This window comes from Oncorhynchus nerka, linkage group LG22 (genome assembly GCF_034236695.1).
Source record: "Oncorhynchus nerka isolate Pitt River linkage group LG22, Oner_Uvic_2.0, whole genome shotgun sequence".
Classification (NCBI taxonomy): domain Eukaryota; kingdom Metazoa; phylum Chordata; class Actinopteri; order Salmoniformes; family Salmonidae; genus Oncorhynchus; species Oncorhynchus nerka.
In genome coordinates, this window is record NC_088417.1 from 88949612 (window position 1) to 88975788 (window position 26177).

Genomic DNA, 26177 nt, shown 5'->3' on the forward strand with positions numbered 1-26177 from the left:
TAGGACTTTTGACCGATACTGATGCTAGACTGCTACTGTCATCGACTGTCATCGACTAACTGGGAAGACTAGCATCTGGAGTTTAAAAATCCTTAAAAAGGTTTTTAGGATTTATCATAATATGTGCAGACACTTTATGCTAAGTACTTTTTATAATATGCATAGTCAAACAGAGTAGATGAGAGTACTGTAGTTGTGAAATACATTAATTTAATTGACAATCTTTCTAATTTGCTCCTCCTCATGTCAGCTAAAATTATCAGAATGTTATTTAGTACAGAAAGCAAGTAACAAGGATGGTAACACTAAAAAGCAGCTACATCTAATAATTACCTCAGTCAACAGTACAGAGCTAAGCTGAGCTGTTCCTGCCTTCCGGTGTTTCATCTATTATTCATTGATAGTGAAAGGACTCTTATGAGTCTATTTGTGAGTTGGCTACATGGTGTACTGGTCTGCATCTGAAATGGCTCCCTATATAGTGTGCTACATTTGACCAGGGCCCTTATCTAGGCTCTGCCGCAAGCTTCCACCTCGCCACAACGTGAGCCTGGGAGCCGAGGGTAGCCCTGGTAAAACGTAGCACACTATACAGGGAAAAGGGTGCCAATATGTGCCATTTTATACACAGCCATTATGGTCTTGTCCCACTGACTTACCCGGATGTTGTCCTCCTGGCGGTACTGTTTCCAGTTGCAGCCCGTGTCGCTGAACATGAGGAGGAAGGAGGAGACCCAGTCTGAGCTGCCATAGCGACCCTGCGTGGCCACGGCTGTGATCTCTGTCCGCTCCCCCAGGTCCACCTCCAACCATTGGTACTTATTAGACTCCACAGGAGCCCAGCCTCCAGCACCTGCAGGAAATACCGCACAGAGATACCACATATTGTAACTCTTTGGGAAGGTTTCTCTGACACAGATTAAGTCCAATAGTGAACTAAAGAGCATTTTCAATGGAGATTATCCCAGATGTAATTTATTGTTAATAATAATAATAATAATCTATTAATAGATTGTTGCGCAGCATTGTGCCTCTCAAAATAAAGTGTTACCGTGAACCATTTAAGAGGAGCACATGCGTAAGACATAATCAGTGTACACATACAGTACAGTGTACAGTACATGATCAGTACAGTGTATATGCTCAGTGGGAATGAATCAGTACAGTGTATATCCTCAGTGGGAATGAACCAGTACAGTGTATATCCTCAGTGGGAATGAACCAGTACAGTGTATATCCTCAGTGGGAATGAAGCAGTACAGTGTATATCCTCAGTGGGAATGAACCAGTACAGTATATATCCTCAGTGGGAATGAACCAGTACAGTGCATATCCTCAGTGGGAATGAAGGAGTACAGTGCATATCTTCAGTGGGAATGAAGCAGTACAGTGTATATCCTCAGTGGGAATGAACCAGTACAGTGTATATCCTCAGTGGGAATGAACCAGTAGTGTATATCCTCAGTGGGAATGAAGCAGTACAGTGTATATCCTCAGTGGGAATGAAGCAGTACAGTGTATATCCTCAGTGGGAATGAAGCAGTACAGTGTATATCATCAGTGGGAATGAAGCAGTACAGTGCATATCTTCAGTGGGAATGAACCAGTACAGTGTATATCATCAGTGGGATTGAAGCAGTACAGTGTATATCCTCAGTAGGAATGAAGCAGTACAGTGTATATCATCAGTGGGAATGAAGCAGTACAGTGTATATCCTCAGTGGGAATGAAGCAGTACAGTGTATATCATCAGTAGGAATGAAGCAGTACAGTGTATATCATCAGTGGGAATGAAGCAGTACAGTGTATATCATCAGTTGGAATGAAGCAGTACAATGTACATCCTCAGTGGGAATGAAGCAGTACAGTGTATATCAGTGGGAATGAAGCAGTACAGTGTATATCCTCAGTAGGAATGAAGCAGTACAGTGTATATCATCAGTGGGAATGAAGCAGTACAGTGTATATCAGTGGGAATGAAGCAGTACAGTGTATATCATCAGTTGGAATGAAGCAGTACAATGTACATCCTCAGTGGGAATGAAGCAGTACAGTGTATATCCTCAGTGGGAATGAACCAGTACAGTGTATATCCTCAGTGGGAATGAACCAGTACAGTGTATATCATCAGTGGGAATGAACCAGTACAGTGTATATCATCAGTTGGAATGAAGCAGTACAGTGTATATCATCAGTGGGAATGAACCAGTACAGTGTATATCCTCAGTGGGAATGAAGCAGTACAGTGTATATCCTCAGTGTATATCATCAGTTGGAATGAACCAGTACAGTGGGAATGAACCAGTACAGTGTATATCCTCAGTGGGAATGAACCAGTACAGTGTATATCATCAGTGGGAATGAACCAGTACAGTGTATATCATCAGTTGGAATGAAGCAGTACAGTGTATATCATCAGTTGGAATGAACCAGTACAGTGGGAATGAACCAGTACAGTGTATATCCTCAGTGGGAATGAACCAGTACAGTGTATATCCTCAGTGGGAATGAACCAGTACAGTGTATATCCTGAACCAGTACAGTGTATATCCTCAGTGGGAATGAACCAGTACAGTGTATATCCTCAGTGGGAATGAACCAGTACAGTGTATATCCTCAGTGGGAATGAACCAGTACAGTGTATATCCTCAGTGGGAATGAACCAGTACAGTGTATATCCTCAGTGGGAATGAACCAGTACAGTGTATATCCTCAGTGGGAATGAACCAGTACAGTGTATATCCTCAGTGGGAATGAACCAGTACAGTGTATATCCTCAGTGGGAATGAACCAGTACAGTGTATATCATCAGTGGGAATGAAGCAGTACAGTGTATATCCTCAGTGGGAATGAAGCAGTACAGTGTATATCATCAGTGGGAATGAAGCAGTACAGTGTATATCCTCAGTGGGAATGAACCAGTACAGTGTATATCATCAGTGGGATTGAAGCAGCTTTGCACTGCGAGACCTAACCTGAAAACATCTACATCCATTACAGAGCTGGTGGCAAAACGAGGATGCATGATCCGCCAGCAGGTACTGTGCACACAGTAATACTTGAGAAATGTGTCATTGACATTCAGGGCAATTTTGTGAGCAGGAGTCACTCTCCGTTGAATGATAGAGAGCAGTTTCGATCATGCAACTAGTTCAAATGTGCAGAAAGTGTCCAAGTCTCTCACATTAAAGTAACCACTCAAACTGGAGCTCTGCATAGTCATGACTGCAGTAGTTTATATAGTCAATCCCCTAAACAGACACTTGTCAAGTGCAGTACCTTTAGCTGCTTTTTGCGGGGAAGATTTTACTTGCAATGACTGTGATATATGATGGTTGTCTTACCTACCTTAGTTGAATGTACCGACTAAGTGGCTTTAGAAAAGAGCGTCTGGTAGGTAAATGACCAAACGTTCATGTTAATGTAGATAGAAGAAAAATAGAGCAATCTGATCAACAGTGACCTATTCCATGAAACATCACAACAGGTTGTGGAACAGGAACAGGCATTTGGCTTCTGCAAGAGCCAGGAGGAGGGAGAGAGGGAAGCCAGCCGGATAGAGACATGAGGAGGGAGAGAGGAAAGCCAGTCGGATAGAGACATGAGGAGAAGTGATGAAATGGCACTCTGTAGAATGGAGACGCCGCCATGAGAAAGGAGGTACGACAGGATGAGAAGTGTGCTAATGTCTGTGAGAGAAGGGAAGCATAAAGTGCTGAGTCGGGCCAAAGTGCAGCCTCAGAGCCCCGGACGCCAGATGGACAGAACGGGAGCAGAGCTGTCTAGAGGAGGTGCCCAGGCTTCCAGCAGGGTCGGCACAAAGACAGAACACAAGACAGCTAGAGGGCCTAGCACAGAAATGACTCATACCGCAGCTGCCAATAGAAATGCCCCAATAAGCTGCAGCATGCCTTACTCTATACAGAGAGAGAACACACAGAGCCTTTTAAGTACCCAACACAAAGACACCGAGGTTAAAGACCATTTAACATTTGGTACCAAGTTGATGTCATCTAACTAAGCTGAATCAAATAGTCTCCAGGAACCCCACAGGGACTTAGGTACCAGATTCCACTGATTCTCCACCCTTAATATTCCTACTTTACCGTTTATATAACCGTCTGTTGGTTGTACTCACACTACTGCCTGGTCTGGTCCGGGTTAAGGCAACAAGCTGCCTGTATAGGTTGGCATTTAGGACATGAGGCAGTGAAAGGCCTGGTTTAATAAGTACTTAACTTTAGTAGCAGACAGACATTGCCATTGACACAGTGATGAGAGGGAGAGCGAACACGTTGACCTTTGTTCATTACTGGTGATGGAATAGAGAGCATGTAGGGGAGACAAAGAGGAGCAGAATTCACAATACCAGGAGGGTATCCAGCTCTGAAGACTCTGGCCTTGGTCAAAAGTAGTGCACTACATAGGGAAAAAAGTAAAGCACTATAATAAGAGGGTGCCATTTGGGACGCAGACCAGAGACAGAATAAAGGGGTGTTTTTTTTCAAGCAATTAACACATTCATATTTTTATTCTGTCTTGAAAATGGGCAATTATTAGCTACCACGGGAAGGCTAATGGCTGCTAATGGTTGCTGGGAAGGCCTGTATGGGTTGCGTTCCAAATGGAACCCTATTCCATATTTAGTGCAATCAATGGACCAGGGCTCAAAAGTAGTGCACTAGATAGGGAATATGATGCCATTTGGGACATATCCCTGGATTCCCATTGTGTTCTCCCTCTCTGTCTGCAGTGCTCTGTTCAAATCAAGGAAATCTCCCCTGATCTTCTCTTTAGTCCCTGACTGGAACGGACAGGGCTGCTGCTTTTCCCACTGTGCATGGTTATTAGGGTTAATGTAGGGTCAGGAACGTGGTCATTATACCACCGCTGTGCTGCTGCCCATTCAAATAAACACATTCATATTCCTTAACTTATTCCACATTTGTTGGTGTTACAGCATGAATTCAAAATGGATTAAAAAATAATTTTTTTTAAATCACTCGCCTACACACAATACCCCATAATGACAAAGTGAAAACATGTTTTTAGAAACTTTTGCAAATGTATTTAAAATGAAATTGAGAGATCTCATTTACATAATTATCCACACGCCTTTGCTATGACATTCCAAATTGATTTATAGATTGTTGAAAGTTTCCAAGAGCACAGTGGTCTCCATCATTGGGAAATTGAAAAAAATATGGAACTACCCAGATTCTGCCTACAGCTGGCTGTCCGACCAAACTGAGCAACCGGGCAAGAAGGACCTTGACCAGGGAGGTGACCAAAAACCTAATGACCACTTTGACAGAACTACAGAGTTCCTTGGCTGAGATGGGAGAACCTGCCACAAGGACAACAGCACTTCACCAATCTGGGCTTTAAGGGAGAGTGTCCAGATGGAAGCCTATCCTGAGAAAAAGGCACATGACAGCACGCCTGGAAAAAGAAACATGAAAGACCCTGAGATAAGGCTAAATAGTCTGATGAGACAAATGTAACTCTTTGGCATGAATGTAAAACACTGTCTGGAGAAAACCAGGGACAGCTCTTCACCAGTCTAACACCATCCCTACCTTGAAGCATAAGGGTGGCAGCATCATGCTATGGGGATGCTTTTCAGCGGCAGGGACTGGGAGACTGGTAAGGATAGAGGGAACAATGATCTGGAGCCAAATACAGGCAAATCCTTGATCAGAACCTGCTTCAGTGGCAAATTACCTTAGACTAGGGCAAAGGTTACCGTTCCAACAGCACAATGACCCCAAGCACACAGCCAAAGCAACGCTGGAATGGCTTCAGAACAACAATGGGAAAGTACTTGAGTGGCACAGCCAAAGCCAGACTTAAATCCCATTGAAAATCTGTGGATAGACTTGAACATCACTGTTCACCACCACCACCCCACATCGAACTTAACAATACCATAAAAGAATGGGAGAAAAAACCCAAATTCAGATGTGCAAAGCTGATAGAGACATACCCAATACGACTCAAAGCTGCAATCACCGCCAAAGTATTGATTCAGGGGTGTGAATACTTATTTACATTTGATATTTCTGCATTTGATTTTCAATAAATTTGCAAAAATGTCTAAAAATACGTTTTCACTTTGTTATTAGGGGGTATTGTGTGTAGATGGGTGAGAAAACAAATATATTTAAACCATTTTTAATTCAGGCTGTAACAGAACAACATTTGGAATAAGTCAAGGGGTATGAATATTTTCTGAAGGCACTGTATCTGACTAAAGGTCTGAAAATATAAACATTATCAGTGGCATCTAATAATTTGTCCATAATCAACACTGACTATGAGTTTTTTGTAGGCAACAGTTTTTTTGTGTGTTTTTTTCAGTGACAAATTGTGGTAAATTTCTCTAATGCCATATCTACTACCCAGCGGAAAGAACTTGTTGAAATAATGTCATCACAACCTTGTAAACTGGTTAAAATGATGTTATGATTTCAACCAGCTTTGCCTTGTCAGAAGTACCCCACAGTGAGAGCCATGGTTGGTTACCACACTGAGTGGAATCACACAGTACTGCAAAAACTTACATTTTCTAAGGTTCTACAAAATACAACTTTTCTTTTCTTCACAGATCAGTGGTGAATTCCATCACGAGTCACCAATGTAGCTGTAGGGTTTCTAAATTGAATAATCCCTTTACTCTCTGTTCCAATAAATCTCTACCCTCTGTCTTTAGATTTGGTCATATTGTGTATGACAGGCCTTCCAACCAGGAAGATAAAATCACTCAGACTTTTCTCCTCTTCTTGTCATGGGGTGCATCCAAAATGGCACCCTATTCCAGGTATCATCCACTAGATTGAGCCGCAGGACCATTTTCTTCTTGAGTGGATGGACAGGAGGCTGGAACATATTTATAACATCATTTGTAGACTGTAAATGTATCCACAAGAAGCCCAAACAGATGTAATACTTGACTAAAACACAATTTCAACCTTGCTTACATGTATTTTTTCTAAGTGTTATTTAACTAGGCAAGTCAGTTAAGAAGAATTTCTTATTTTCAATGACAGCCTAGGAACAGTGGGTTAACTGCCTTGTTCAGGGGCAGAACAACAGATTTTTACCTTGTCAGGTCAGGGATTTGATCTTACAACCTTTCGTTTCTAGTCAAACGCTCTAACCTCTAGGCTACCTGCCGTCCTGTATATGACCACAAATATGTTTATTAATACGTTGGAACATGTTTCTGGTGTTTTTAAAGTCTTTTGTGTCCAACAATTAATTAATAAATAAATATATTTTGGTTAACAAATATATATATATTTTAAATATTATTGGCACCTAGTTTTCAATATTTTGTCCACCCTTACGAGGGTAAAGGCACTTGTATCATGTTGAATGAGATTGGAGAGGGAGGGATCTTAGACCATTCCTCCATACAGAATCTTTACAGATCCTTGAAGTCCTTCGGTCTGTGCTTGTGGACTGCCCTGTTCAATTCAAACCACTGGTTTCCAATGAGGTTCAAGTCTTGAGACTGAGATGGCCATTGCTAATTTTGATTTTGTGGTCAATTAACCGTTTTCTTTGTGGATGTTGATGTGTGCTTGGGGTCATTGACTTGCTGGAAGAGCCACTCAGGGTGAGATCTTGCGTGGAGCCCCAGATCGAGGGACATTATCAGTGGTCTTGTATGTCTTCCATTTCCTAATAATTGCTCCCACAGTTGGTTTCTTCAAACCAAGCTGCTTACCTATTGCAGATTCAGTCTTCCCAGCCTGGTGCAGGTCTACAATTTTGTTTCTGGTGTCCTTTGACAGCTCTTTGGCCTTGGCCATAGTGGAGTTTGGAGTGTGACTGAGGTTGTTGCACAGGTGTCGTTTATACTGATAACAAGTTCAACCAGGTGCCATTAATACAGGTAACGAGTGGATGACAGAGGAGCCTCTTAAAGAAGAAGTTACAGGTGTGTGAGAACCAGCAATCTTGCTTGTTTGTAGGTGACCAAACACTTATTTTCCACAATAATTTGCAAAGAAATTCATTAAAAATCCTACAAATGTGATTTTCTGGATTTTCTTTTCTCATTTTGTCTGTCATAGTTGAAGTGGTACCTATGATGAAAATTACAGGCCTCTCTCATATTTTTAAGTGGGAGAACTTGCACAATTGGTGGCTGACTAAATACTTTTTTGCCCCACTGTATATTATATTTAAAACAAAATATAAAACACCATTACATATCTACAATACAAAATGTATAATACCACCATAGAACAATATTACAATGTAGGTGTGTGTAGTGTTTGCATCTGTTACCTGATGTAGAATAGAGTTCCATGTAGTCATGGCTCTACACTATGTAGCACTGAGCACCATAGTCTGTTCTGGACTTGGGGATTGTGAAGGGAACTCTAGTGACATGTCTTGTATGGTATGCATGGGTGTCCAAGCTGTGTGCTAGTAGTTTAAAACCTCTTAAGGATCCGCCCCTTTTTTTAAATTTTCGCCTAAAATGACATACCCAAATCTATCTGCCTGTAGCTCAGGCATTGAAGCAAAGACATGCATATTCTTGATACCGTTTTAAAGGAAACACTTTGAAGTTTGTGGAAATGTGAAATGAATGTAAGAGAATATAACACATTCAATCTGGTAAAAGAAAATACAAAGAAAAAAAACAACAGTTTAAAAATAAAATAAAAATTGTACAATCATCTTTGAAATGCAAGAGAAATGCCATCATATATTATTCCAGCCTAGGCGCAATTTAGAATTTTGTCCACTAGATTGCAGCAGTGTATGTGCAAAGTTTTAGACTGAGCCAATGAACCATTGCATATATATTCAATTTTGTATCAAGACTGCCCAAATGTACCTAATTGGTTTATTAATAACTTTTCAAGTTCATAACTGTGCATAACTCCTGAAACAATAGCATGGTATTCTTTCACTGTAATAGCTACTGTAAATTGGACATTAACAAGAATATAAGCTTTCTGCCAATATCAGATATGTCTATGTCCTGGGAAATGTTCTTGTTACTTACAACCTCATGCTAATCTCACTAGCCTAAGTTAGCTCAACGGTCCCTTGGGAGACCCACCAATCCTGAAGAAGTTTAAAACAGACAGCTCAGTGCATTCAGCTTGTCAACACTTCTTACAAAAACAAGTAGTGATGAAGTAAATCCACTTTGAGCCTTGAGAGATTGACATGCATATCATTAATGTTAGGTACTGTACCAGTGTACATTTAAGGGCCAGCTGTGCTGCTCTGTTCTGAGCCACTTGTAATTTTCCTACATCCTTTGTGGCACCTGACCACACGACTGAAAAGTAGTCCAGGTGAGACAAAACTAGGGCCCGTAGGACCTGCCTTGTTGATAGTGTTGTTAAGAAGGCAGAGCAGCGCTTTATTGTGGACAGATTTCTCCCCATTTTAGCTAATGTTGTATCTACATGTTTTGACCATGATAGTTTACAATCCAGGGTTACTGCAGGCAGTTTTAGTCACCTCAATTTGCTCAATTTTCACATTATTCATTATAAAATTTAGTTGAGGTTTAGGGATTAGTGAATTATTTGTCCCAATTAAAATGCTTTTAGTTTTTCAAATATTTAGGACTAACTTATTCCTTGGTATCCATTCTGAAACAAACTTTGTTAATTATTGCAGTCATTTCAGTCGCTGTAGTAGTTGACATGTATAGTGTTAACCTGTTAAGACTCTAGGGGCAGTATTTCATTTTTGGATAAAAAGACGTGCCCGTTTTAAGCGCAATATTTTGTCACGAAAAGATGCTCGAATATGCTTGGAATTGATAGTTTTGGAAAGAAGACAGTCTTACGTTTCCAGAAATGCAAAGATTTTCACTGTGAGTCCCTTAGAACAAATGCTTCGGGCAAAACCAAGATGTATGACCGACCAGGAAATGCACAGGATTTCTGAGGCTACGTTTTCCATGATCGCCTTATATGGCTGTGAATGCGACAGGAATGAACGGACTCTTTCTCTTGTTTCCCCAAGGTCTTTGCAGCATTGTGACGTATTTGTAGGCATATCATTGGAAGATTGACCATAAGGGACTACATTTACCAGGTGTCCCGCTTGGTGTCTGCGTGGCAATCGGTGCGCAAAAGTCAGGTCCCGGTATTTTTCCATTCAAATCTCAGAACAAACCAGGCTACAAGGACGGTGCTTTCAATGGAGAGAAATATGACAAACCACCTTCAGGATTGATTCAAACAACGTTTTCCATGTTTCAGTCGATATTATGGAGTTAATTCGGAAAAAAGTTCGACATGTAGGTGACTGAATTTTCGGTTAGTTTCGGTAGCCATATGCATAGTAACAAAAGGGAACGATGTGTCCTACACAAGAATCTTTCAGGAAAAACTGGACATCTGCTATGTAACTGAGAGTCTCCTCATTGAAACATCTGAAGTTCTTCAAAGGTAAATTATTTTATTTGATTCCTTGGCTGGTTTTTGTGAATATGTTGCGTGCTAAATGCTAACGCTAATGCTAAGCTAGCTATCACCACTCTTACACAAATTAGTGATTTTCTCTGGTTCTAAAGCATATTTTGAAAATCTGAGACGACAGGATTGTTAAGAAAAGGATAAGCTTGAGAACAGGCATATTTATTTCATTTCATTTGTGATTTTTAGAAATCGCTAACGTTGCGTTATGCTAATGAGCTTGAGGCTGTAGTTACGCTACCGCATACGGGTTTGGTCGGACTATGAGGTTAAACAGATAAGATGACGCTGACAGAAAGGGCTGCCTCGCTTTTAGTCCTTAGGAAACTCTGCAGTATTTCATGGACTTGGGTATTATTTCTTATATTGTTAACCCAGAAAATCTAAAGTGTTATTACACACAGCTGGAAAGAACTATTGAATATAAGAGCAACAGGGTAGCCTGGGGTGGCAGGGTAGCCTAGTGGTTAGAGCGTTGGACTAGTAATCGGAAGGTTGCAAGTTCAAACCCCCGAGCTGACAAGGTACAAATCTGTCGTTCTGCCCCTGAACAGGCAGTTAACCCACTGTTCCTTGAAAATAAGGATTTGTTCTTAACTGACTTGCCTGGTTAAATAAAGGTAAAATAAAATAAATAAAAACGTCAACTTATCAGCATTACGACCAGGAATACAACTTTCCTGAAGCGGATCCTTTGTCCGAACCACCCAGGGCATTTGAACAGATTCCAGAGGCTGACCCAAAACAACGCCGCCGGAGAAGAGGAAGCGGCTTCTGGTCAGACTTCGGAGGCCACACCACCCACCGCTTCCAAGTATATTACTCACTAATGTCTCTAGATAACAAGGTAGACAAAATTAGGGCAAAGGTTGCTTTCCAGAGAGACATCAGGGATTGTAACATACTCTGTTTCACGGAAACATGGCTCTTTCTGGATATGCTGTCATAGTCGGTACAGCCACCTGGATTATTTGTGCGTCGCGCCGACAGGAATAAACATCTCTCCGGGGAGAATAGGGGCGGGGCTGTATGTTTCATGATTAACGACTCGTGGTGTAATTGTAACAACATACTGGAACTCAAGTCCATTGTTCACCTGACCTAGAATTCCTCAATCAAATGCTCACTGTATTATTATTGTCACAGCCGTGTATATCCCCCCTCAAGCCGAAACCACAACATCCCCCCCCACAACAGCCCTGCATTTATTGTAGCTGGCGATTGAACCTCTAGCGTCGAGCAATCCCGTATCCGGGAGCGTAATTATAGCCTCAAGCTCATTACCATAACGCAACGTTAACTATTCATGAAAATCGCAAATGAAATTAAAGAAATATATTCACTCACAAGCTTAGCCTTTTGTTAACAACACTGTCATCTCAGATTTTCAAAATATGCTTTTCAACCATAGCTACACAAGCATTTGTGTAAGAGTATTGATAGCTAGCATAGCATTAAGCCTAGCATTCAGCAGGCAACATTTTCACAAAAACAAGAAAAGCATTCAAATAAAATCATTTACCTTTGAAGAACTTCGGATGTTTTCAATGAGGAGACAGTCAGTTAGATAACAAATGTTCAGTTTTTCCAAAAAGATTATTTGTGTAGGAGAAATCGCTCCGTTTTGTTCATCAAGTTTGGCTAAGAAAAAAATCTGAAAATGCAGTCTACAACGCCAAACTTTTTACCAAATTAACTCCATAATATCGACAGAAACATGGCAAACGTTGTTTAGAATCAATCCTCAAGGTGTTTTTCACATATCTATTCGATGATAAATCATTCGTGGCAGCTGTGTTTCTCCTCGAAGCAAACAAAAAATACACGCAGCTGGAGATTACGCAATAATTGCAACGGAGGACACCAAGCGGCCACCTGGTAGATGTAGTCTCTTAAGGTCAATCTTTGCCTACAAATACGTCACAATGCTGTCGACACCTTGGGGAAACGACAGAAAGTCTAAGCTCATTCGTGACCCATACACAGCCATATAAGGAGACATTGGAACACAGCGCATTCAAAATCTGGGGCACTTCCTGTATGAAATTTCATCTTGGTTTCGCCTGTAGCATTAGTTCTGTGGCACTCACAGACAATATCTTTGCAGTTTTGGAAACGTCAGAGTGTTTTCTTTCCAAAGCTGTCAATTATATGCATAGTCGAGGATCTTTTCGTGACAAAATATCTTGTTTAAAACGGGAACGTTTTTTTATCCATAAATTAAAAGAGCGCCCCCTATATCCAAGAAGTTAAACAAAGCAAATTTGAGAACAAGGCTACCTAAATTCTACCTAAATTCTATCAGCATATTGAGAGTAGCACGCTGGAAAAACACTGGATCTGTCACACCCTGATCTGTTTCACCTGTCCTTGTGATTGTCTCCACCCCCTTCAGGTGTTACTTATTTTCCCTGGTGTATTTACCCCTGTGTTTCCTGTCTCTCTGTGCCAGTTCGTCTTGTATGTTCAAGTCAACCAGCTTGTTTTTCCTGTGCTGCTGCTTTTCTATTCTCTTTTACTAGTCCTCCCGGTTTTGACTCCATTCCCGCCTGCCTGCCCTGACCTCGAGCCTGCATGCCATTCTGTACCTCTGGAATTCTGAATTGGTTTTGACCTTTTGCCTGTCTATGACCAATCTCTTGCCTACCCCTTTATGATTGTTAATAAACATCTTGGACTCGAACCATCTGCCTCCTGTGTCTGCACCTGGGTCTCGCCTTGAGCCCTTATAGGATCACTGCTACTCTAACTTTCACGATGCAAACAAGGCCCTCCCCCGCCCTCCTTTCGGCAAATCTGACCACGTCTCCATTTTGCTCCTCCCTTCCTATGGCAGAATCTCAAACAGGATGTAACCGTGCTAAGGACTATTCATCGCAGGACTGACCAATCGGAATCCACGCTTCAAGAATGTTTTGATCACGCGGACTGGGACATGTTCGGGGTAGCCTCAGAGAATAATATTGACGTATTTGGTGAGTGAGTTTATAAGTAAGTGTATAGGAGATGTTGTACCTACTACGACTATTAAAAACCTACCCTAACCAAAAACTGTGGATAGATGGCGGCATTCGTGCAAAACTGAAAGTGCAAACCACTGCATTTAACCATGGAAAGGTGACTGGGGATATGGCCGAATACAAACAGTGTAGTTATTCCTTCCGCAAGGCAAACAAACAAGCAAAATATCAGTGTAGAGACAAAGTGATGTCGCAATTCAATGAGACAGACATGAGACATATGTGGCAGGGTCTATAGACAATCATGGACTACAAAATGAAAATCAGCCACGTCACGGACACCGACGTCTTGATTCTAGACAAACTAAACACTTTCTTTGCCCGCTTTGAGGATAATACAGTGCCACCAACATGACCCGCTAACAAGAACTGTGGGCTCTCCTTCTCCGTGGCCTATGTAAATAAGACATTGAAGCGTGTTAACCCTCGCAAGGCTGCCGGCCCAGACGGCACCCCTAGCCGCGTCCTCAGAGCATGTGCAGACCAGCTGGCTGGTGTGTTTTTACAAACATATTCAAACTCTCCCTATCCCAGTCTGCTGTCCCCACATGCTTCAAGATGGCCACCATTGTTCCTGTACCCAAGAAGGCAAAGGTAACTGAACTAAATGACTATCGCCCCGCAGCACTCACTTCTGTCATCATGAAGTGCTTTGAGAGGCTAGTCAAGGATCATATAACCGCCACCTTACCGGTCACCCTGGACCCACTTCAATTTGCTTACTGCAACAATAGGTCCACAGATGATACAATCGCCATCACACTGCCCTATCCCATCTGGACAAGTGAAATACCCATGTAAGAATGCTGTTTATTGACTATAGCTCAGGATGCAACACCATAGTACTCTCCAAGCTCATCATTCAGTCTGAGGCCCTGGGTCTCAACCCCGCCCTGCGCAATTGGGTCCTGGACTTCCTGACGGGCTGCCCCCAGGTGGTGAAGGTAGGAAACAACACCTCCGCATTTCTGATCTTCAACACTGTGGCCCCACAAGGGTGCATGCTCAGCCCCCTCCTGTACTCCCTGTTCTCCATGACTGCGTGGCCATGCACGCTTCCAGCTCAATCATCAAGTTTGCAGATGACACAACAGTAGTAGGCTTGATTACCAACAACAACAAGACACTCAGAGTATGGTGTCAGGAAAACAACCTCACTCATTGTCAACAAAACAAAGGAGGTGATCGTGGACTTCAGGAAACAGCAGAGGGAGCACTCCCCTATCCACATCAACAGGACAGCAGAGGAGAAGGTGGAAAGTTTTAATTTCCTCTATGTAATTATCACAAACAAACTGAAATGGTCCACCTTCACAGACAAGCTGGTGAAGAAGGCTCAACAGCCTTCTTCACCAGGAGGCTGAAGAAATGTGGCTTGCCACCTAAAACCTTCACAAACTTCTACAGATGCACAATTGAGAGGAACCTGTCGGGCTGCATCACCGCCTGGTACGGCAACTGCACCGCCCAAGACCTCAAGGCTCTCCAAAGGGTGGTGCTGTCAGCACAACACATCACCAGGGGCACCTGCCCATCAGGACACCTACAGCACTTGAAGGCCAAAAAGATCATCAAGGACAACAACCACCCGAGCCACTGCCTGTTCACCCCGCTACCATCCAGAAGACAAAGTTAGTACAGGTGCATCAAAGCTGGGACCGAGAGACTGAAAAACACCTATCTCAAGGCCATCAGATTGTCAAACAGCCATCACAAACAGAGAGGCTGCTGCCTACACAGACTGAAATTATTGGCCACTTAATAAATGGTTCACTAGCCACTTTAATAATGTTTACATATCTTGCGTTACTCGTCTCATATGTACAGTTGAAGTCGGAAGATTACATACACCTTAGCCAAATACAATTAAACTCAGTTTCACACTTCCTGACATTTAAATCCTAGTAAAAATTCCGTCCTAGGACAGTTAGGATCACCACTTCATTTTAAGAATGTGAAATGTCAGAATAATAGTAGAGAGAATGATTTATTTCAGCTTTTATTTCTTTAAATCACATTCCCAGTGGGTCAGAAGTTTACATAAATTAAATTAGTATTTGGTAGCATTACCTTTAAATTGTTTAACTTGGATCAAATGTTTTGGGTAGCCTTCCACAAGCTTCCCCACAATAAGTTAGGTGAATTTTGGCCCATTCCTCTTGACAGAGCTGGTGTAACTAAGTCAGGTTTGAAGGCCTCCTTGCTCGCACACACGTTTTCAATTCTGCCCACAAATGTTCTATAGGATTGAGGTCAGGGCTTAGAGATGGCCACTCCAATACCTTGACTTTGTTGCCCTTAAGCCATTTTGTCACAACTTTGGAAGTATGCTTGGGGTCATTGTCCATGTGGAAGACCCATTTGTGACCAAGCTTTAACTTCCTGACTGATGTCTTGAGATGTTTCTTAAATATATCCACATAATTTCCCGCCTCATGATGCCATCTATTTTGTGAAGTGCACCAGTCCCTCCTGCAGCAAAGCACCCCCACAAGATGATGCTGCCACCCCGTGCTTCACGGTTGGGATGGTGTTCTTCGGCTTGCAAGCCTCCCCCTTTTTCCTCCAAACATAACGATGGTCATTATGGCCAAACAGTTCTAGTTTAGTTTCATCAGACCAGAGGACACTACTCCAAAAAGTACGATCTTTGTCCCCATGTGCATTTGCAAACCGTAGTCTGGCTTTTTTATGGTGGTTTTTGGAGCAGTGGCTTCTTCCTTGCTGAGTGGCCTTTCAGGTTATGTCGATATAGGACTTGTTTTACTGTGGATTTAGATATGTTTGTACCTATTTCCTCCAGCATCTTCACAAGGTCCTTTGCTGTTGTTCTGGGATTGATTTGCACTTTTCGCACCAAAGACCAATTTTTTTTTTACCATAATTAATCTTTCTTACATAGTGTAGTTTCTTATTTTTATTCAGTTTAGTCACATGGTCTCTCAATTTGCTGTATGTTTGCCAATCGGTTGTGCTGCCAGACTTATTTGCCATACCGTTTGCCTCATACCTCTAAAGCATAGACTAGTAAAGACTCACGTCAATACATGTCGATGATTTCATTCTTGTACTTTTTGTAACTACCCTGGTAGATTGACTAATAACCTGAACCAGGTTTCATGCACTGGTTACAGTTTGAAGCTTTTTCTTGAGTGGGCAGCTTGATGAAAGCTTGATGAAAGCACCCAGAAAATACACCACCCTATGTTCCTATGGAACATGGACTTTGAAAAATACCTTATCAAGCATTTCACACATATTATTCACATACTGACTGTTAGCACTTGGTGGTCTATAGCAGTTTCCCACAAGAATGGGGTTTAGGTGAGGCAGATTAACCTGTAGCCATATTTATTTTTTATTTATTTAACTAGGCAAGTCATTTAAGAACAAATTCTTATTTTCAATGATGGCCTAGGAACAGTGTGTTAACTGCCTTGTTCAGGGGCAGAACAACAGATTTGTACCTTGTCAGCTCAGGGATTTGATCTTGCAACCTTTCGGTTTACTAGTCCAACACTCTAACCACTAGGCTACACTGCAGCCCCAGTATTTAACACTATTTAACAAGGGTGCCAATAATTCTGGATGTAACTGTAAATCATTCTTGCCTGGACTGCCACGTGTTGCCCTGTCTATTTTAGATGGGAGATTGGGAAATTGTGGCCGACACGACTTTGGCGAGTCATACCAGATTTCCAGCAAAGAGCAGATGCGTGTCTAATGAACGGACTACTCACTCATCAATAGTGTACTGTTTTTCCACTTGCTAGTGAATGAATAAGGAATAGAGTCCTGTTTAGAGTGTGGGGCCTTGCGTGACACCAACCGTCTAATAATGGCCATATGAATAACATGGCAGATCAGAGGGAAAGCACAGGAATTTGGGAGGACTTTCTGATAGGACATTCCAAGCTGGCATTTGGCTGAGCTGCCAGTTCAGGTAAATGTTCACTAGACCAAAATGGCCACCAGTTCTCTCCAAAGACATGGAGAGACAAATCAGACCATGAAACCAGAGGACAGTGGATCACTGATTGAAGAAATAGATCAATATGTGATTAGCCAATAGTTCTTTAGAGTTCATTTCAATGAATGGTCTCCACTTAGTTGAATTTCACTTCAAGAAAAGGAATTAGCCAGCCAAAATGTAATTTCAAAGCATATTTCAATATAATTGTATAACTGTCAGTATCACAAAAATGAAAAAAGAAACCATTTAAATGTTAAATACTGATATTAACATTTAGCAAAGGGATGAATGGAAGTTGTCCGAATTGCTCCTCCACAATCGAAAATGAGACAGAGTAGCTCATAATTAGAATCAAACACAGTTTTGTGTATTCAAAGGGATACCTCAGTGTCAGAGACAGTAAATGGTGATAGATGGTGGGAATAAGAAAGTGAAAAAGAGAAAGATAGATAACTAGAAAGAAGAGAGGGTGTAATAGGTTATTAAAAAGGGGATAGTGAAAGAAGAAGTGAGAGAGAGAGAGAAACGGGGTTGAATTAAGCAAACTCATTTTGTTTCATTGGAGGATAGAACAAGGGAGCGTGAAAGAGAAAATAAAAGTTAGAGTGTGTTCACAACCCGGCCTACCATAATGCTTCACAACCCGGCCTACCATAATGCCTCACAACCCGGGCTACCATAATGCTTCTCAACCCGGCCTTCCATAATGCTTCACAACCCGGCCTACCATAATGCCTCACAACCCGGCCTACCATAATGCTTCACAGCCCGGCCTACCATAATGCCTCACAACCCGGCCTACCATAATGCATCACAACCCGGCCTGCCATAATGCTTCACAACGCGGCCTGCCATAATGCTTCACAACCCGGCCTACCATAATGCTTCACAACCCGGCCTACCATAATGCTTCACAACCCGGCCTACCATAATGCTTCACAACCCGGCCTACCATAAGGCTTCACAACCCGGCCTACCATAATGCTTCTCAACCCGGCCTAACATAATGCTTCTCAACCCGGCCTACCATAATGCTTCACAACCCGGCCTAACATAATGCTTCACAACCCGGCCTAACATAATGCTTCACAACCCAGCCTACCATAATGCTTCTCAACCCGGCCTACCATAATGCTTCACAACCCGGCCTACCATAATGCTTCACAACCCGGGATACCATAATGCTTCAGAATCTGGCCTACCATAATGGTTCATAACCTGGTTTTCCATAATGCATTATTGTACCCCTAGGCAGGTGGTTTAACCAGATCTTGACTGGATCTCAATGGGTATTTCATGTTTCTCCACATTGGATTACATGGACATGGTCACATATCTGATCACAGCATGTGTAGACAGAATGTGTAGAATGGTGGGGTCTGAAAAGCATTCTAATTCCAGACTGACTAGAGGGGTGAACCCATATAATTACATAATAGGATCTCTGTGGATGACCATCTAACTCTGCGGACAGTCTGAGGACAAACCATATAACTTGCAAGGATCAGACAATGTGCCATTTTGATATGTTCTTATACAATGACTTTACTGACTATACATTGTATACAATCATATCACCACCTGTATCACCCGTTCTCATGTTGCTGCTTTCTGACTACAATCGATAAACGGGAATATTTAATTCACTATTTCAATCAACTTAGTTGTCAGATCACGAAATACCATTCTCAGTAAACAAGCCTGGTGAGAAGATACAATACCAGCAGGCCTGAACAGATCTTAATTTGAACTAGTTTTCTACAGCAGGAAAATAATCATGCAGCAACAGCAAATGTGAATTACTATGTGGATTATAATTAATTAACATTTTTGTAGTGGTTGATACATTTTTCGATAGAGCATATCAAGTCTGAAATTTCAAAGTGGAAATTACTATCTTTAGAAGCTTAAAAGAGTGATCAAGTTAAGATTCTACATCTGTATTAAAGCTTTTGATAGTTACCACTGTTCATTTTGTCAGTAAATTGAATCAGTAATGTGAATATCCTCTGAGAAACACTAGCTAGAGGATGCTAAGTGTTCACATGTGCAGGCAGATTTGTAAATTAGATGGTTTCATTCATTTATTCATAGATTTCTTCTTAGAACAGCTGGGATTATGTCGTCTCGTGCCCTGCCATGTACAAAAAAGCAATTTGAGAGTCACCGTATTCTCGTCTTCGTAGGATAAATTATGCAGCATCACCGTTTCAACCCTCTGGGATGCCATGTTGTTAGATCCTCTTCCATTCACAGAAAGGACAGCGACTGAGCTTGAAATCAGTCAAAGGTCAAATAGAAGAGAGGTTTTTGAGAGGCATCTTTGCAATGTCCTGTAAACAATAGAATGTTCACCCACAGAGCAAAGCTGGTTGCAATACACTCGTACCTGTACACAGGTTGAAAATGTCTGATTTGGTCAGTGATAAATGGCTAAATTGGTATGCAGTGGCTGTACAGTAACATGCTATACATGAACTCTGGCTCTGTACTTCACAACTCTGTATGGGTTTTGACTGACAGCCACTCTGAACTTGAGCACCTTGAATGACAAGAAGTTTACCAAATCCCTCCTGCTAATTGGGCAAATTTGATGTTGTCTGAGTGAGGGAAAAGCTGTAAATTAAGAGAGAGTGTGGCTGAGGCACACACACCTGAATGCACTCATTACTTAATTATATGCGTACCAAAATGATCTGTTTCTCTGAATTGCCTTGTGAAAGCCTAACACTGTAATATCATATTTTATTTCTTAGCTAGTAATGTTGGCAACAGAACAAGCTTTCAAATGATGCTCACCTCACCCAGATTACCTTTTATATGGGACCATTTTTTGGATTGCGTAAACAGTAATTGTGTGATGCAGGGCTGTGTTCCAACCAAAACAACTACAATTGTGTTTGCTCTAGTTTCTCAACGGCACATCTAGAAGAGCTAAAAGAAAAAACACCTTATACAGTAGTTGAATCTTTCTTTGAGTCATAAAAGTGCATTGAAATGACTTAGGAACTGTGCACACTTTGGAGAAGTGTGTGGCCACTTGGAGATACCCGTTAGTCCTTTGACTCAAACTTTTTTTGTCATATGTTGCACATACGTTACATGTTCTAGGAATATTCTTATCATGTTACCGAATGTATCCGGAGTATTTTAAGATTTCATTATCAACCAATGTGGCAAAAAGTACAGTAAATGTAAAACACACTAAATCAACCGTGCAATGTTTGGATTCAGTCTTGTGTCAGGTGAACTGTTGTGTCCTCATATTTGGTCTGATCATTTCCCCATAATGTCCAAACTGTTCCCTTTTTAATTGCTACCATGGTTATGCATATGCTTTATACATATTTCTTCTGTAAGAAAAACATTTTAATTTAGCCCAATCCATATAGGCCAAATCCCACATGTGTAAAGGGTTTTAAGCAATCTTCTACCTCTGGTGCAGACCATTAACTGATATCTAAAACAAGTAACCTGACTGACACTGCTTCATCATGATCAAACACAGGGAAATATACCAAACAGATGATACCATAGAGTTTTAGACACCTATCGATCCACCCAGATCAATTCAGATGGGAATAGTGAAAAACCTGTGTGCTTACTGCTACAGCCATCAAAGACAGCACGGAAGCAACATCCAACAAGCTGTTTGCTTTGGTCTCACAGTCCAAAAAAAATCATTCACACAGACCCTCTTATGTGGCTTCTAAAAATCCCTGCTTTTCCCAAATGATTTTCTGCTTTCAAACTAGAAACAAAATAGATAAACCCTCCCCGTTTTAAAACATTCAAACAAAGAACCACCGTGATAGCATTTCCCCCTGTTAGCAAGGCAAGCAAACCCTATATCAGCATCCAGCATACCATCCAATCCCCTCTTGATTTTTTTTGTTTGGATGAATCGCCATTCAGATGGTAATGGTGGGCGACCTTGCATTAGAGCTTGTGATGTAGTACTCCAATATCTACCTACAGTAGGTGACCAGCTGGGTACGCTACTCTGAAGGGATGTGGTAACAACAGCATCTCTCTCTCTCTCTCAAAGTAAATCATCTGGATCCTACGCTACTGCTGCTGAATCCTGCCTATGAGGTTCTTTATGCACAGTCCTGTGGGGAACCCAACCCTATTCTCCCTCTCCTCAATAATCAGCTGAGCCTCAACACCACAGAGTACGGCTGGAACACAGCCTCCCAATAACAGTGGGGGATACTACAATCAATACTGTGTCCATATCAGACTCTTTTCTCAAGCCAAACAATGCCTTATTATTTTTCCCATCCTTTACTCCAACTTGAAATGGGGAATGGATGAGGTCAATGCGTGTGAAGCATTGCAAAAAGCCATTGGGACTACACAACCTGTTTCCTCAGAACTACTGCAGCAGAATGGTACACTCTTAGCACCTTCTTTTCTAGAACCTAAAATGGTTCTTCCACGAAGAACAATTTTCCACAGAGGGCTCTACTTGGAACCCACAAGGTTTCTACCTGAAATCAAAAAGGGTTCTGCTATGGGGACAGCTGAAGACCCCTTTTGGAACCATGTATTTTTCAATAGTGTATGTATCAAAAGTCCAGTACTCACCATCTCTCCTGTTGACTTTAGCAAAGCCGGGCCCATGGCTGTTGGATAACTGTGAGGAGCTTCTGAAGGAGGACTGGGGCAGGTTGGACACCAGTGGGCCATCACAGCTGTCTATCAAGCAAACATGAAACACAAAGCAAAGGATTAGTCTTTGAGCTCTGGACTAGTAGTAACTCAGCATAGTACCCCCAAAGAACATTATCAAGGAGGAATAATGATTCAAGTGAGTTGACACAATATTGTAAGCCACGATAGAAACACCATCGACACCATTGTGGTGACATCACAGGATGTCATCACCATTCTAATGACATCACTGTAAAATAACTACATGATGCTTATTAAAATAACTACACTTATGTTCAAACACTACTAATGTGTGCTCTGACTTTATTGGAAAAGATCAAAACACCAAGACCAAAACAATATCACAAAACATGTTACAGAGTGACTTGAACTCAACTGTAATATGTTGTAAAACCAAAGTATTGATAAACCAAATTAGGAAAATATTTCAACCATACGAGATCAACTCAAAAGAGTCAAACACTGCAAAAGTAGGGTGTTCTTGTCACATTGAAGAAGCCCATGTGTCAAGAATTACCACTAAGGACCATGCCATACTATTCAAATAGGAGCTGCACTTTGCAGTACTTTCACTAGATGAGAAGAGAAGATAATCATTGACCACCTCTAACATGGCCCCCATGTGATCAAGCATTTTTGCCCTGATGATGTCAGATTGGGTATTGTATTGCAGTTATATATGTTAGAACCACCTCAGTAATAAAACAAGCTGGTGACTCATGTTGTTTAGATCCAGAGCATCTCAGAGACCTGTTCATGCTCCACACACTTTTATGATTATGACTGTTATGACTGGAGGTTTAGATTGCAATAAAAACCCACACACACGCATACACATTGGCATGCACGTACGCATATGACCAAATGCTCACACACATGCTGGGGGTGCGTGATTACATGCACAAGCAAACAAATGCACACACACACAGATAAAATTGGCTTATCTCTTATGACATTAAAAACAGAACAATAAGAAACAAATATTACAGAACCGTGCTAGGGGCAAATAAGCTTTAATGCTTGTTTTAGGCGTGTTTTAAATTGGTCATACCATGGATCATTTAGCTATTTTATTTAGAATTGTAGGACACCTGTAGGTATCCCCCAAAATAATGAAAACATGATTTGATAACATGCTGAATTTTGGCCTTTACTACTATAGCCCATAGAAATGCATTGAATAACACATTCATGAATGGCAAATCAGACAGTCAAAAAAAGAAATCATGAGGAATAAGATTTTAAAGCGTCTGTCCTATATCTAGAAGAGATCACAGGGAATAAGGTTTTGAAGTGTCTGCCCTATATTTAGGAGAAATCACAAGGAATACGGTTTTGAAGCGCCTGTCCCATATCTAGGAGAAAGCACAAGGAATACGGTCTTGAAGAGTCTGTCCCATATCTAGGAGAAATCACAATGCCTTCGATACTGTGAACCATCAGATCCTCCTCTCCACCCTCTCCGAGTTGGGCATCTCCGGCGCGGCCCACGCTTGGATTGCGTCCTACCTGACAGGTCGCTCCTACCAGGTGGCGTGGCGAGAATCCGTCTCCACACCACGTGCTCTCACCACTGGTGTCCCCCAGGGCTCTGTTCTAGGCCCTCTCCTATTCTCGCTATACACCAAGTCACTTGGCTCTGTCATAACCTCACATGGTCTCTCCTATCATTGCTATGCAGACGACACACAATTAATCTTCTCCTTTCCCCCTTCTGATGACCAGGTGGCGAATCGCATCTCTGCATGTCTGGCAGACATATCAGTGTGGATGACGGATCACCACCTCAAGCTGAACCTCGGCAAGACGGAGCTGCTCTTCCTCCCGGGAAGGACTGCCCGTTCCATGATCTCGCCATCACGGTTGACAACTCCATTGTGTCCTCCTCCCAGAGCGCTAAGAACCTTGGCGTGATCCTGGACAACACCCTGTCGTTCTCAACTAACATCAAGGCGGTGGCCCGTTCCTGTAGGTTCATGCTCTACAACATCCGTAGAGTACGACCCTGCCTCACACAGGAAGCGGCGCAGGTCCTAATCCAGGCACTTGTCATCTCCCGTCTGGATTACTGCAACTCGCTGTTGGCTGGGCTCCCTGCCTGTGCCATTAAACCCCTACAACTCATCCAGAACGCCGCAGCCCGTCTGGTGTTCAACCTTCCCAAGTTCTCTCACGTCACCCCGCTCCTCCGCTCTCTCCACTGGCTTCCAGTTGAAGCTCGCATCCGCTACAAGACCATGGTGCTTGCCTACGGAGCTGTGAGGGGAACGGCACCTCAGTACCTCCAGGCTCTGATCAGGCCCTACACCCAAACAAGGGCACTGCGTTCATCCACCTCTGGCCTGCTCGCCTCCCTACCACTGAGGAAGTACAGTTCCCGCTCAGCCCAGTCAAAACTGTTCGCTGCTCTGGCCCCCCAATGGTGGAACAAACTCCCTCACGACGCCAGGACAGCGGAGTCAATCACCACCTTCCGGAGACACCTGAAACCCCACCTCTTTAAGGAATACCTAGGATAGGATAAAGTAATCCTTCTCACCCCCCCTCCCTTAAAAGATTTAGATGCACTATTGTAAAGTGGCTGTTCCACTGGATGTCATAAGGTGAATGCACCAATTTGTAAGTCGCTCTGGATAAGAGCGTCTGCTAAATGACTTAAATGTAAATGTAATGTAAATGAATAAAGTTTTGAAGTGTCTGTCCTATATCTAGGAGATATAAGAAAGCTCAGAAAGAGTTTGTTGGCACAAAATGACCTCCATACCTCCAGCACGCACCCCTGATCCAAAAACAGATATCTAAACTAACTAACTTTGATGGGGATTTTTGTATTATATTAATCATACAGCTTGCAAACCTCTCATTAGTAGTTCGCACACACTCTCATCGTGACCAACCTGCAATCACTATCTCTCAATGAGTGTACATGAGGTTGTTTGTTGAGTATTCAGTGTGAAAAGCATTTCAATTATAGTGTTTGAGGGTGAGAAGTGCACTCCAAAAAGAGAGCAGAGGAGTAAAAGCTGAGTTGATCATCACTAATGACATGAGACTCGTTGAAAACTACTTGAAAGAAAGAACAGAGTTTGAAAAAACTATTTTTAAAAAATGACTGTGTTCAGTCATGCACAGACATCATGGTGCGGTGGAGGAAACTGGAGGTTAATGCTGAATAGCTGTGCGGCACACATCCACTGAACCTCGACAATAAACTCACCTTTCCTCGTGTTAGAACCAGCTTTGCAAAACAGACTTACAGGTACCATAGCTCATTTCTCTATCTCTAAACCAGGGGTGTCAAACTTATTCCAAGGAGGTCATAGTGTCTGCAGGTTTTTTGATTTTCCTTTCAATTAAGACCTAGACATCCAGGTGTGGGGAGTTCCGTACGAATTAGTGACCTTAATTCATCAATCAAGTACATGAGCGAGCAAAACCCCGCAGACACTCAGCCCTCCATGGAATGAGTTTAACACCTGCGCTCTAAACCATAGAAATCCCACGTAAAAACAACAATACTTACATCCCAAGGTAATGCTTTATTTTTATTTTTAGAGACATAATATATGTACTAAAAGCTAGATTCTCTACTTAACATGTTGCTACATAATAGTACTTTTTTTTCTATTTTTATTTTTACTGACCCCTCCTGTCTCAGCCTCCAGTATTTATGCTGCAGTAGTTTACGTGTCGGGGGGCTAGGGTCAGTTTGTTATATCTGGAGTACTTCTCCTGTCCTATTCGGTGTTCTGTGTGAATCTAAGTGTGCGTTCTCTAATTCTCTCCTTCTCTCTTTCTTTCTCTCTCTCGGAGGACCTGAGCCCTAGGACCATGCCCCAGGACTACCTGACATGATGACTCCTTGCTGTCCCCAGTTCACCTGGCCATGCTGCTGCTCCAGTTTCAACTGACCTGAGCCCTAGGACCATGTCCCAGGACTACCTGACATGATGACTCCTTGCTGTCCCCAGTCCACCTGGCCATGCTGCTGCTCCAGTTTCAACTGTTCTGCCTTACTATTATTTGACCATGCTGGTCATTTAT

The 26177-nt window shown here is 42.1% G+C and overlaps 1 protein-coding gene across 2 annotated transcripts in view; it reads right to left on the minus strand.

Moving 5' to 3' along the window:
• The window catches only part of LOC115105960 (contactin-associated protein-like 4), a 221926-nt gene that overhangs the window by 164189 nt on the left and 31560 nt on the right, over positions 1–26177 (minus strand). For both annotated transcript variants that reach the window (XM_029628501.2, XM_029628500.2), the window contains exons 2-3: positions 22047–22157; positions 660–853 (exon numbers count right to left, since the gene is read on the minus strand). In XM_029628501.2, the coding sequence (XP_029484361.1) occupies positions 660–853; positions 22047–22157 (305 nt within the window). The remainder of the gene's footprint in view (positions 1–659; positions 854–22046; positions 22158–26177) is intronic.